At 35.3% G+C, this 14911-nt stretch overlaps 2 protein-coding genes across 14 annotated transcripts in view; one reads left to right on the forward strand and one right to left on the reverse strand.

Moving 5' to 3' along the window:
• Positions 1 to 14911, forward strand: part of ARL13B (ARF like GTPase 13B) — a 44020-nt gene that overhangs the window by 11878 nt on the left and 17231 nt on the right. For all 12 annotated transcript variants that reach the window (XM_087894952.1, XM_034413593.3, XM_034413603.3 and 9 more), the window contains one exon: positions 13315 to 13420. In XM_087894952.1, coding sequence (XP_087751078.1) covers positions 13315 to 13420 — 106 coding nt within the window. The remainder of the gene's footprint in view (positions 1 to 13314; positions 13421 to 14911) is intronic.
• On the reverse strand, positions 653 to 11127 carry STX19 (syntaxin 19). 2 transcript variants are annotated; one of them, XM_034413620.2, is made up of 2 exons: positions 10837 to 11127; positions 653 to 4604 (listed from the first exon to the last, which is right to left on the reverse strand). In XM_034413620.2, the coding sequence occupies exon 2, from the start codon at positions 4546 to 4548 to the stop codon at positions 3667 to 3669; it is 882 nt and encodes a 293-aa protein (XP_034269511.1). In that variant the 5' UTR covers positions 4549 to 4604; positions 10837 to 11127; the 3' UTR covers positions 653 to 3666. The 2 variants fall into 2 exon arrangements, with proteins under 2 accessions (XP_034269511.1, XP_034269520.1); XM_034413629.2 differs by having other exon boundaries at positions 1916 to 4551; positions 10837 to 11060.

The following is a 14911-nucleotide window of genomic DNA, read 5'->3' on the forward strand; positions in this document are numbered from 1 at the left end:
TGGCTATTATTAACATTTTTAATTATCTTGCACAACAATAAAAATAGATCCCATTTAAATAGTAATTGTCTTCAGTGCTGTTAATAACATTTCGTAGTTTTCTTCTGTTTCTGTTTTCAACCTGTTTACAACCTGATTTACATAAGGCTAAAACTGGATTATATATTTCCCCAAAATTGATATTTTTGTTTCATTGCAGTAATCCATTGAAGAATTCTATTTTTTATTTTTTTTTTTGGAGCAAAGTTGCATATCTGTAGCTATTTCAAAATTTTATCTAAGCTTGTAACAGCATTATGTTTAATCAGTGTGTAAACATGATTAAATTTCCTTTTGGATTTTTTAGAAGGAAGGGATGTTTGAGTAGTTAAGCCTCCTTTGCCTTGCATGTAGTGAATTTAAGGTGGATTAATTTAAAACCAAATAAAAGATAGATTAATAAAAGTGTCTTAGTATAATTTTCAAATCTGTGAAATAATTATCAATGTTAGTTACAGAGAAAAATGGAAAGCTTGTTCACTGTTTACTGTTTAAATATCTTGTGGTTGTCCAGTTTTAATTTAACCAATATTTAGGCTTCAGTTTTAGTTTTGTTTTTAATTCTATATTTCAGATATTTTTCTACATTCCTTGTAATCATAACACAAAACAATTTCTTCCTGTTCTCTAACATGTGGATTGATGTAGTTTATTTTACTGTTTCACACACACATATATAATTGCCTTCAGGAAAAACAATATTTTATACAAACTAAATATGCATTTGTGAAATACGATTGACAACCAACAGCAGAGGTGACTGATAGCATGAAAGTTAACTTCCTTGCAAAAGAGAACTTCTTGAATACAGATAGTCTGAGTTATGGCTTTAACGGAGCTTAGCAACGGTAAATGAACTACCTCAAGTAATGGCCAGCCATGAAACTTAAAAAAAAAAAAAACCATCTCTAAAAGTTGTGCAACAAACTGGAGGACACTGGGTCTTTATAAGCTTTAGCTGTCCACATGACTGCCTATATAGGACAGTCTATAATCTATCTTTTAATTCCTACCTGAGCTCTACAGCTCAGAATGACAGCTAAAGCTTGCAAGGATCCAGTATCCTCCATTTCATTGCACAACTGTGAGAGGACTTTTTTTTCAGTTCAATAGAGAAAGCTGCTGAAAGATTTTCTTTTCTTGGTCACTTTGTTCCTCTATTCTTTAGCTGGAGTCAAGATTAGATTTTTAAAAGGGTTAGAGATTGGAGAGTAGAGAGAGCATTTAGTGAGGAGGGAAGATCAGCAAGTCCATTCCTTCCATCTTTTTCTGTTTTATATTGAAGAAATGTGGCTTTCTGGGGTGGGTGGGGGAGAGGGTGAAGCAAGAGAAAGGTTTTTGGGAACCTTATCCTGAAGCTGCCTTTCAGGCAAAGGCCAGCTTCCAAAGCCAAGCAAGAGACAGGAGGGCTTTGCAGCCTTCCGCTGGCCAGCTGATTGGAACACAAAGCTCTGAAAGCAGCTGCCAAGGAATTGTCGGGGCCCTAAAAATGGTGACTACTTCCAGGAGGCTTGGGGAGCAGGCCCAAATGCTGTAGGTCCCATCGGGCAGGATGGTCGTGGTGGTGTAGGGGGGGGGGGAAGAGAGGTGGAAGGACTGCAGGATCCCTGTGGTCTGTCATAAAGTGCATGACTACGGTGGCACTGCAAACTGTATAACTTTGAAACAGGTCATATATAGTTTTGGAGTGTGAGCCTTAACTATGAACTGTTGTTAAGTGGCCTGTCATTTCTCAAGACTACTTGTAATTATGCCTAATTTCCTCTTCTCCTCTTCCTTTTTAGTACATACTGTTAACACACTTACTGGTTTTTTTGGGGATATTTGTATGCTTGCCCAGATTATTCTGTTGTGACTTACTTAGAGACAGAGTATATTTTCCAAACTGAATAAAATAATTTTATAATGACATGGCCATTCATACAAGGCTTTGGTTTGTGCTCCACAGTTGTGCTTAATTTTTACAATGAATAGCTGGTACTCAAGGAGTATAATATCATTAATACAAAATGATTATTTCTTAAAAGAGGTCTTTTTCAATATTACCATAATAAAATATATTTCAAATATTTGGAGACTTTCCATAATGGAAAAACTGTGAGGAAGGATTTTTAAAAGTAAAAGAATCCTGAGTTTGCTGAAATCTATTGCATACATAAAGACAGAGAGAGATTAATCTTATTATTTATATTTTTTTAAACCTTTGCATGCAGTGCCAGTTTTTTTTTTTTTTTAAGGGTATGGCATACATAGACAGGGAAGTCTACAATGCTTTTTACCATAGCCATTACAGCACCATTACAGTCTCATGATCGCCATTAGGTGCTAAGGAACCAGGCTCACAATTATGATGTCACAGGGATCTATAGTCGTGTGATTGCCATTTATGATATTTCATGCAGGTTCTGATAAGCAAAATCCATTGGGAATGCAGCAGGGAAGATAGCAAGTCACTTGGGTAAGCCGCCCTACACATGTGCAGCCTTTGCCATTACCCCCTCATCCTCCAGCTCATTTGTAGCCTACACTGGGTTTCCTAAACCCTGTCCTAACTCATATGTAGCTTGCACTGAACCCCCACTGTGCCCCCCTCAATTCATGCTCAGCTTATGCTGGAACCCTCAAGACATCTTCAGCTTCCCCCAGCCTCTCATAGCACTCCTGCATTGGGTCTCCCAAGCTCTCTCCTGACTTCCCCCCTTGGGATTCCCACCACTTCCTGTTTAATGACCTGCATGTCTTGGGGTTATGATTTCAACTGAAATTGCCATCTCTAAGTGACGCAGTCACAGGATGTAGCCCTTTATGACTGCAGGAAAATCTTAGAACGTGCCGCATAGATGCAGGTGAACTGGGGGATCTTACTGGAGCGACTTGCAATCTTCTCTGCCAGCTTTCCCATTGATATTGCTTGTGGGAAACCAGCAAGGAAGCTCACAAATGTGATCACATGACATATAATCATAAGCCGGACATCCAAGTGCCTGCTTGGATTGTAAACACATGACCTCGGGTACTGAGATGGCTGGAGGCTGGAGGACATAAATTTGAACAGTTGCTGAACAAATGGATGTAAGCTGAAGACTTCCTGTACACCGTAACTTATGTTACAGTAGGTTTGCAGTTTTTCTTTATCCAAACTAGTTAAACAAAATTGCTAGGAAGATCCATTTAATTCCAGGGAAGTTGGCTAAAATTAAATATGACAGTACAGTTGTGTCTCAAACAGATGCTTCACTGGTACCTGTAACATCATAATGAATTGATAATAATACTCCTTTGTGTCACATTCATGTTTTTAAAGCAGCATGTGGAAAGGACAAGACTATTCCCCTCTTCACAGTGTAACAAGGAATTACTCAGCTACCAAGGTATAATGGTCCATGGCGAACATTGGCAAGATCCTTGCATTTGATCCTTTTTCTTATTTTCAAGGTGTAGTGATTTCTTCTGAAATTCTTCAGCACATTCTGCATTAGAGACATGTAACTAAGGAAAGCAAATATCATGTGAAAAAAAATGTATATATTCTTAGTAGTACAGCAAATCCACTTTCTCTGTGATATGTTTAGTCCTATTCAGTATTTTATGGATCAGCTCTTCAGTTTTAATTGCCCAGAAGACAAATCATTTGCAACAAGAGCAGCACCAACAGCACAGTGCTTTGCATGGATTCTTTTTTCGATACTTAGCTGCTAGCCTGAACTTTTCTCTTGACATTTGGACATAATCCTGAGTATTAATGATTTCCATTTCAATGCTGTTGATCATTTCACCTTGTTCATCTACCAAAAGTGAGATTTGAAAAAAAAGGCCTTTTAAGTCTTTCACTTGATTTTCCAGACTGACTAGTTCTCGGTGTCTTTGTTCAATCTCAGATAACTGGCCTTTAGTAATCTTGACCTCTGTAAGCAGATTTTCATTGAAGATTTCCCATTTCCCTTGTTCAACCATATTATTTAGTTCTTCCTCTGATACTTCTTTTCCTGCCACTTCCAACTGACGCATAATGAAATCCTTACATTTTTCTTGTTTGGTTGTTATGGCATTATTGTACATAATCATTATATTTTGAAAACGATGGAAGAGGACTGCACGCTGAGAACTGAGGACCCTTCTAAGGGCAGGTGATGAGCTATGTTCTTTTTCTTCTCTCTTCACTATTTTTGAAAGATCATCCAAGCCCTTATTAATGTGCTCTGCTTGAGCTTTAATTGCTTTTGTATTGCTGCTTTCTTTTTTAAGCACACTGAATCTTCTCATGGAAGCCATCAAACTTTTCTGCTGCCGACTAAACTTTTGAACATCCGTTGCCAAATGATTAATATCATTATGAAGTTGTTGTATTTCATGCAAGTACCTTTCAGTTATGGGTTCCTTTTCAAAAATAACAGCTGCTTGTTCAAATTCTCCTTGTTCCTCTCTAATAGCATTAACAACACGATTGTTCTCTTCAAATAATTGTAGTTCCTTTGCTCTCAGTTTAAGCTCTTGAAGGCGGTCTTTCATCTTCTGTTGAATATATTAAGGTTCAGAAGTATTAAACCCAAGGCAGCAGTGTATACCTAAGAATTAAAATCACTTTCATTAGCATTTATTAATCCACAATCGTATTAGACCATAGCAGAAAATGTTATAAAGAAAAAGTTGCAGAAATTTGCCACATAGTGTAGCAAACAACTTCCTGTAGACTCTCTGTATCCATTTTAGAAAGCTGTTTCGAAAGCTATATGGAAACTGAAATACACACTATTTTTCACATCTTAATACTGATATGTTACTTCTTTCCTGCATTTTATACATTTTTGGCAAATTAAAATGATCAGCATATAAACTAGTATTTTAATACACGTGTATGAGGTCTATAGAGTTTTTCAGAATGGGTGAGTTGCAAATATTGTACTTATGTACAGCTTTTTAAAGTGGATGTATTTGTTATTGGAATCAAGTTTTTGTCTGCTGTTCTAGGTCAGTTGGTTATTGGAAACAGATGCTATGCTTATGTTCATAGCACCTTTCTCGTTTTTAATACAAAGACCTGAAAAGCTCTTCCATACATTCTAGAAATAAGTACTTTAACTTCTTTCCTGAAAGAGAAATTGGTTGTGCCTTGATCTAGCCCTGTGTTGCTCCAGTACAAAGGCTCTGCAAAAACCTTTCATATCCATATGCCCTTATTTTCATCTCTGTCACTTCTTCCTTTCCTCCATAATTGCAAGTGTACTTTATATAAAATAAGCTCCAGTAGTATATTATTTTAAGTAAGTTATGATCATTAAGAAAAATCAAATAATTTAAAAATAAGTTAATTAAAATGCAGATAAAATGAAAGGTTTTAGGAGGAGCTCATTATGAGTATCGTAGCCACATTGCCATCAAGTCCTTTTTTGATTTCATCCTTTCACCATTCTTTTCTTTTTATTTTCAATTCTTACATCACTCATGTTCGGGGTGCCTGTGGCGGCCCAAGTGCTCTGCCAGCAAAAACGGGCTCTCCAATTCCATTTCCGCCTGCGACGGCTTTCTGCAACCCTCTGCCAGCAAAAAACGGAACTCAGGAGGGCTGCCCATGGTCCTTGCCAGCTTCATTTTCACTGGCAGAGGCACCGCGGGCCAGACCTTCACTGTTTCCAGGGCAGCCCTGTGGGCCAGATCTGGCCCCCGGGCCTTGAGTTGACACCCCTGATTTAGATGATGGTAGCCATAGAGGCCCACTGCAAATTGAAGAAGTCACACATCTATCTATTCATATCTGTTTGTTCTCCTTTCCACTAAAGGGAGAAAAAAATGCAATCAGTACTCCCAAACTTTCAAAAACTTAGCTTCCCAATTATCAAAATAAATAGTTGATTCCATTGTGCAGATTGCAATACTGGAACTTTTTTGGATAGAAAGAAAGGACAGATTTCCTTACTGAAGGAGTAAAGCGATTCCTGCAAAAATTAATTAGTCCTGGAAGTATTAATACTAGAAAGACTCATGATGATCACATACTTAAACATCACTATTTAAACTGTTTAAATATCTGCAGGACTGCTTCCATTTCCATCACAATAGATAATATTGCTTCCCTAGAATGTGGTAGGAAGCATTTCCCAGAAATCTCTGTCTTTCCCAATGAAAGTCAGTTGATATCTCAAATGACACTTCACTGTCAAAGGGCAAACGTAAAAGATGCTTAGCACTAGTTTGAGGTTACCAGTGGAAGAGTGCCATGGAGAGAGTACTATTAGAGCAAAGTGTCTCTGGGTGTCCAGAGATCCAGCAGTACAAATCCAATGTAACTTCTTACTGCTCGTCCTTGTTTAACAACCACAGTTGTGATCAGCAACTCAGTCATTAAGAGAAATGGTTTCTAAGTAAAAATAATCTGATTGCAACTGTGCTTTTACAGTTTTATTTCAGTTTGTTTTGCTTTACAGAGTCAGAAATATATGACTCCAAAAATCTGGGGGAATCCAAACAGTGGGGAAGGGTTCCAAAACTCTTGAGGAAGCCAGATAAAAGTGCAAATATTGTAGCTCTTTTTTCCCCCACTTCTCCACCCTTTGGTATGTTCCCCTAGTGCTGGGATAGTTAGCAAGAAGAGAATTGATGTTTGTACTTACATTCATTGGAGACGAAGGAAGTAAGCAGATATACATTGTAAAGAGAGCTAACACCAGCTGTTTTCCTATTGCAGTTGTGAGGCAAACAGAAGCCTTCAGCGTGTAACTGATTAAGGTCTTGTCAATTTCAGGCAGCAGCCGCCAGCCTGCAGCAGGTTCTAATCAACTCATTTGAGCTTTTTACCTTGCAGTTAGCACTTTTAGGGGCATGCTCTGAAGAAAAGCAGCTCAGCAAGAGATGGCTTTTTTAAAGCAATATCTCTACTCTGGGAGTGGGGGGAGGAGGAAAAAACATGGCAAAAGGTACTAAAAACGTAGTGGTGAACACACACACACATACACACACAGGGGGGAGAGCAAGAGATGCTATGAAGATTGTAAATATTAATATTGATTACAAAGTTACTTTTTCATTACTATTGTAACTGCAAATGGTCCCTGTCCAAGATAACTAAATGAGGACTACCTTTATAACTTTACACACACACATACACACACACACCAAACTTTAGCATTAATGTAAGGAATCAACAGTTTTTTGGAGTACGATGGCAAAAAAGAATAGACCAAAACCAAGAGCCCTGGTAGCATAGCAGACTAAAGCATTGTTATTAACATCAGCTGCGTCAATTACTGCAAGTTCAAATCTCACCAGGCTCAAGGTTGACTCAGCCTTCCATCCTTTCCAAGGTAGGTAAAATGAGGACCCAGATTGTGGGGGCAATAAGGTGACTTTGTAAAAAATATACAAAAGTAGGAAGGCTATTGCTTAATGCATTGTAAGCCGCCCTGAGTCTTCAGAGAAGGGCGGCATATAAATCAAATTTTTTAAAAAATATGCCATCAATATCCTAAGTACCCTTCAAGCTCCCATTTTTTTAAAAAATCTTTTTTTTCCTGTGCTATTTCATGCTAGCAAGAAAGTAAGTACTCTTACTTATTTTAAAGGTACTATTTATGTTTAACTCTATAGTATATTGCTTTGTAATGGAAGGGCAAATTATAATTGCTTCTTTGCTTTTTTGGGGTGGGGGTTGCCATTAAAAAATGGTCTATAAGTCCTTGAATAGTTTTTCTGGGTGTGTGATAACTCTAAAAAGTGCTTTCTGGAATAATACTGCCATATTTTTCTTTTTTCTTATACAGTCATTGTATCTAAGCAGTATATATGGTAGATCAGAAATGTATAAATAATTTGGATCAAACATTACCTTGGGTTTTGAAAGACATAGTGGGGTCTGAATACCAAAACAGTAAGAAGAAAAAATGTAGGTGGAGGGTGGGACACACTAAATTTAATTTAAAACACACCCATCATTTTTGTTTACTGTCACATTAAATTAGAATTTATTTATAATTTAATCTGCTTTTCATGTAAAAAATATCAATACAATTTTGCAGCAACTTCTAGAGGGACTGTGATGTCCAGAGCTGAAGCTTTGGAGTATCTTGTTGTACCTAAGTACCTCGTTGTCCTTATGTTATGTACTCTAAAAGAAAAAAAATATATACAAGGATGTTCTGCCTGAGTTAGCTCAAATATTATTCTTTCCAAAACTTTTAATTTGGAAAGTCCTTGTTGATGTTTATTGCAAATACTATGTATGGTCCTAATGATACAAGGTGGAGATAATTAAGTTAACACTCCCAGAGAAAGACAGCATGGTTAAGAAATGGGGTGGAGTTATTGTATACAATGGCTTGTAATGAAACTAGAACAATCTAGATCAATCTGCAACAACAAACCTGAGTTTTGAGTACTGCATCACTACTGTATCACATAGATCTGTGACCTATGTATATTAATGCTACTGGGAGTAAGAAAGTAAGAGTCCTTCAAGAAGTAAAATTGTAATGTGATATTTTTTGAGCAATATTAAAAGTACTATCTGAATTCCCATTACCAGGGTTGGAGGGGTCGTTTCTCTATAAATATTTTGTCTGCTGTTCTTGATGACTTTATGCTGTAAATTCAAAAGGCAAATGCAATCTTTCTCCATTACAGGTAATCCTCAACTTACAATTGAGCCCAATTTTATTTTGCTATTTTGTTAAGTGAGTTTTGACCCATTTTATGCCTTTCTTGCCACACGGTTGCTAAGTGAATCATTGCAGTTGTTAAGCTAGTAATCCAGCGTTCCTGTTGACTTTGCTTGTCAGAAGGTCGCAAAAGGTGATTACATGAACCTGGGACACCACAAGTGTCATAAATGCAAGTGTCATAAATATGAACCAGTTGCCAAGCATGAGTTTTGATCACATGACCGTGGAGATGTTGCCACAGGCGTAGGGGTGAAAAACAGTTGTAAGTCCCTTTTTTTCAGTGCCAGTGTAACTGAAGGGTCACTAAATTAACTGTTGTAAGTCGAGGACTTCCTGTACATAATTAACATTACAATATCTTGGATAGCACTGCCTCAGAGACCTCAGCAATTGAGTAAACCATTAATGATGAGAATCTTACTGAGCATTTCAGAAGCAAAGAGAGGTAATTTCTGGTTGAAAGTACTCCAAAAAATGTTAAACTGTGTTGATTGCAGTGTTTATGCAAAATGATTTTTTCCAAATGACATTCTAGGGAAATCTAAAATTATTTACAGCATCCCCATTCACCTACTCTTCAATGAAAGAAAAAGAAAACAAAAGCAGAATATGACATTAGAAACAACTTGTTTCCTGCCATTTCTTGTGATAAATACTATTGGGGAAATACTATTATGCGAATGTTAGAGCAATAATTGTAAATTCTTCAGGCTAAATTTATTGTATGGATTCTCCCTTCCCTGCTATTTTAACTATTTACACATATTTACACATATTGATGGCAAAGCCAAAGAGAGATCATTTGTAACTATAATTTATTTTTATCCTGCCTTTATTATTTTTATAAATATCTCATGGTGGGGAACTTATATAATATTCTTTCCTTGCCCTATTTTCTCAACAGCAATAGCCCTGTGAGGTGGGTTGGGCAGAGAAAAAGTGACTGGTCCAAGGTCACCTAGCTGGCTTTCATGCATAAGACAGAACTAGAACTCAAAGTCTTCTGGTTTTTAGGCTAGCACCCTCAACCATTACATCAAACTGGGTCAAATATGACTTATCTAAATAAGAGTGAGTACTTTAGTATAGTATAGTATAGTATAGTATAGTATATAGTATATTTCTTAAATAATATACCAAGGTTCTTTGGCAGGCTTGATGGGATTCACAACTCAATCTAAAGGAACTTTCTAAAATCAAAAGTTTTAAACTCACGCATATTAACACAAAAATCAAAGTGCAACAATAAACTTGTTATAAATCTCTTTGTGCTGCCTTAGATGAATCAAATACCAAAATAATTCACAACCAATTTCAAAATAGTTTTTACATTGGTATAGGAGGAATAATAATACATTGCACTATATTTAGCTAGCAGCATGCTGATGAAAATATATCTTAACAGACGAAGTAATATTACTTCTTTAATAAATTTTGTTCAGATAATATACATAATTCAGAATTATGGAGATCCTAAAGTAAATTTGCATGTTAACACTCTTAGAATCCTTTGTTATAGCTGAACCGAACTGCTGAGTTTCTATATTCAGTATTTTCATGCATAGCAGATGATGTCATTGTTAGCAAATGTACACATACACTCCCCTTTTCATGATTCCTGAAATAAAAATGTTGAAGTTCCTCAACTGCCTATTTAGACATTGTCCAGGATTTTTTCTGTTTCTTTAATTCATTTTCAAACATGTGTAATAAACATATTATTATTCCCAAATCAAAATGTGATTTATTTACACACACAGACACACACAATTGTTCACTTAGCGTTGTGTGTGATGTTGTTAACCTCACAACAAGATCTTTCTGTGGTCTATAAGAGTGTCAATCAATCCATTGTCTAGGCCACAAACTCTATTCTACCTTTATTTTTTAGTAACTCCATTTTAAAAAAGGAATTTGTGCGAAGGAAGAATGTATTTCCTGACATGCTTTCAAAAGAAATTACATTTAATGCATTAAATACTTTTTAACAAATTAGCATTTCTGTATTAAAGCGATATATTTCTTCAAACATGTACAACAGAAATAAACTCATACTTAGCAGAGGACAAACACTATTTTACACACATTAAATATTACATATTTTTAATTAAGATTATTTGGAATATGATAAACAGAATACACTTACCTTCTTCCTTTTAAAAATCCTGTTTTTCAGTATCGTTCTGTACTTAAGGATAGGACACTTGGATTATCCATGTGTGCATACTTAATAGATCTGGAATGTGATTCCCGTTTTAAAAGTTTCTGCTTGCTTAATCTCTCTAGAACTTAATTACTTAGGAAGTGTGCCTTGAAAAACCATGGATCGAGAGAGTCTTAGTCGGTTATATTGCCCTGTAGTAGAAAAGCAAATTAGTTACTTTACTCCTAGAGAATCTGGTTCTGCCTGTTAGAGATACTGTACAACCTTTCTTCCAAGGCGGGCCATTTTATTCTAATGAGCCAATACCAGGAAGTGTTTTGTGTAACACTCTCCTTACTGTAATTTCCAGCTTACAGTGAAAATACCTGTTGCTTAATACTAGTGCTTTCCTAAAAATGAAGTCCCTGAACATCAAATACTTATAATGAAAACTAGGAAAACATTGAGGAAGGGAAGAATGTATTACCAAAAGTTTGCTTATGTTTTAGTAATGTTTTATTAGTAGTTGTTAACTTCTGTTTAGCTTTGTATTTTTATTCTTTTGCAATTTTGATATAAACTATCAAAGCATAAGCAATAAAAAAGGGTTTTTTTAAATGAAAGGAATATATTGTTAACAGAGAAAAACTTCTTTAAAATTATTGCTGAGAATTGAAGAGAATTATGGACTTGGTCTATTTGCAAACTAAGTTTTACCCATTTTGCTAGCTGTTTGTATTTTCAAATTATGATTATATAGCTGAACCAATACATGACAACTGAAATCATTTTATTCATTCATCCAATATATAAAGTGGTAGTGGAGGGGAAGAGCAATTCTTATATGGTGTTGAACTCCATATATAAATTCCATTATTGAACCATTATTAAAATTAATGAGGAAATAAACAATTGCGAAAACCATTGAAGATAGTGGATTGTAATAAAGTGGACAAATCTATTTTGTTCCTCTCTCTCTCTTTCTCCTCCCTCCCTCCCTCCCTCTCTCTCTACTTCTCTCTCTCTACCTCTTTGACATTACACTTTCTGAATAATCTGAACTTGTACTCTCAGTCCATTACACTTCATAGAGTAATTATACAGATCAGCTGGGGGAAGAACAGTGCATACTCTACTTAGTTCCCTTGTATGATTCTGGTATAACAGATGCCCGGTGCCAAAATAAGTAAATTTGCAAACTTATGTTTAGGGAAAAATTTACAGAAAGCTGCTTCTCTTCTGTTGTTTATGTATCTCTAAGTATAATTTCACTTTTCTTATGCTTCTTGGTACTATTCTACATCATGGTATTCTCCATTTGTGGTCCAACGTATTTGGAAAAGCACTGAGTTGAGAAAGGCTATTTTAGAGAAACTTAACAAAATAAATGAAGTACAAGGAGAGCACTTTCTTTTTACTAAGCATGCTCTTGGTTCCAAATCAAAGGTTTTAATACAGTTCTTGTCAGTACTATTTATCTAGACATTTTCAACCTACAAGTGGGAAGAATGTTTGCCTAAATATGCTGGTTTGTAGTTCATCTCTAAGAAATGAAAATACTTTTCTGAACTTTTTAATAACTTTGCTGTGACTAATGAAAATTGATATTTTTCTTTGGAAGAACAAAAAGAGGAAGATCGATTTTATCAACTACATTGTGTGTATGCTTTTCTATATTTTAAATCACATGTTTTTTCAAACATATCTCCTCCATTGAGTTACCAACCTGAGTATAAATAAGGGCAGCTTGGAACCATATCAAACAGGTAGATCACAAACCTGGAAAAGTCCATCCATTACAAGTAAACTTTACAGCTGCTTCTAAGAACAGTTTGGAAGTTTCAAACTTGCAAGAACAATCATTTATGGTTTTTCTTTTGAATTTAACTTTTGATATCAAAATATCTAAACTTCTACCACAATCCTAAGGCTATTTATTTTGAAGTGAAGTGAACCCAGTGAAACTTTCTCCCATAAACTTTCTCCCATAAACCTCTCATAAGGTTGCTTTCTTACAACATAACATTGTAATCCTATTATCATCGTATGATCATCAGAGTCAGACTTAGGCATTTTCACATAAAAGATTTTCAAATATATTTGCTTTTCAGAGGATCATTCTAAAAAGGGCAGCATTTTCAGGAGGTGTAGGTTGTAGAAAGTATAATAGGAAAATAAAGCTTTAACTGCCTTCTACCAAAAATTATTTAAGTTCAGTTCACCCAGGATGTGTTCGATCAAGATATAGGCTTTCTAACATTTTAAGAGTAATGAGAAAATAAATTAAACATTTGTATTTATTCCACTGAGAAGAAATGGTTAATAAATAGGCAACAGCAATATTTATGTTTGGCTATAGAACAATGTTTTGTGTCTTTCCTATTATTAGAATAGATTCTGCTTATCCATATTGATTTGCATTGACTTTTAACCATGGGAGGTAGCATTACCATATTTTTATTTGATCTTTTTTCCTCTTAGATTAGCAAATAAACAAGACAAAGAAGGTGCCTTGGCAGAAGCAGATGTGATTGAATATTTATCTCTTGAAAAGCTTGTCAATGAGCACAAATGCCTCTGTCAGATTGTAAGTGCATTTTAAATAAGATTAATTTCCTTAGACATGTTGCTTGGCAGAATTTTGAAATAAAATTATGCAATTCTATCACTTTATTTTTCTCTATATCATATGCCTCTTTATGTCTGATTAGTGATGGCCGTGAGAAAGATGATTTTGTTGCTTATTACCTGGATGATAAGCAAATTTCAGGTTGTCATTTCTCAGAAAAGTGCTTAATGGAATATCAGTCTCTGTAATATCAGTTTATTTTTTTTGAAAGCATTTAATTTCCTGATGAAGCATAATATTAAGGTACTACTATTTGTATTGTTGGTTCCTAAACTGAGAAGGCTAATCAGTTCAGTCTTTTTAAAATTGTCTGGTCTGTTATGGAACCACAACTTCCTATAAGTTATCAAAAATTGCATGGAAATATCCATATAGTCACCAGGAGCTACCAGGTTTCGGTTAACAGTTATATTTTCCACAATTCACTAATACAGGTAGTCCTCGACTTACGAGCACAATTGAGCACAATATTTATGTTCTAAGTGAGAAATTTGTTAAGTGGGTTTTGGCCCATTTTACGATTTTTCTTGTCACATTTATCAAGTGAATCACTACAGTTCTTAAATTACTAACGTTGTTAAGTGAATTTGGTTTTCCCATTGACTTTGCTTGTCAGAAGGCCACAAAAGGTGATCACATGACCCCGGGATAATGCAACCATCATAAATATGAACCTGTTGTCAAGCATCTGAATTTTGATCACATGACCATGGGGATGCTGCAACGGTCGTAGGTATGAAAAATGGTCATAACTCACTTTTTTCAGTGCCATTGTAACTTCAGCCACTAAATGAACTGTTGTAAGTCGAGGACTACCTGTACAATGAAAACTCATACATTGACAGGGGAAGGAAGATTGTTCTTTACTGGCATGCCAACATTTTCCATACAAATGTTCCTTCCCCATATGAATGTTTTCTATAAGCATCGAATATCATTTCACTTGTGTTGAAATTATAGGCGTAGGGCTGCCAGGCACAACTGAATTTTAACAGTGCAAGCCCTCCCAAATATCCCTTGAACCTATGATTGGTTGCTCTTTTTTTCATATGGTATTCTTGAAAGATGCAGATGTCAATTATACTATTCTGTCAATAGTGGTATATGGGATTGATAGAGTAGAGTTATATTAATTGTTTCGTTGTTAATATTACTTTAATAATTTTATGCAGGAGTTTCTGAAAATGGAGTAGGCTTTCTGAAAATAGAGCAGTATGTAAATTGAAGTATTAACTTGAGCTGCTTCAACAGTTGAAATAGCTAATATTTGAATGAATGAATGAATAATTAACAAATAAATTACAGATTGTGGTTATTTTCAAAATTTGTTTTACTACAGAATTGGGATTTGCAGATACATCCGGTTTAATAAATGATATTGTAGTTTGTTCTTGTTTCAGTTTATTTATGCAATTTAAAATATTCATTTCAGTTCTAAATATACGTTTT

This window comes from Pantherophis guttatus, chromosome 5 (genome assembly GCF_059756535.1).
Source record: "Pantherophis guttatus breed Tessera chromosome 5, ASM5975653v1, whole genome shotgun sequence".
In the NCBI taxonomy this organism is placed as follows: domain Eukaryota; kingdom Metazoa; phylum Chordata; class Lepidosauria; order Squamata; family Colubridae; genus Pantherophis; species Pantherophis guttatus.

What these genes read in the sequence shown, in the direction of transcription:
- STX19 (XM_034413620.2), bottom strand. Translation starts at nt 4,548, where the DNA reads ATGAAAGACCGCCTTCAAGAGCTTAAACTGAGAGCAAAGGAACTACAA.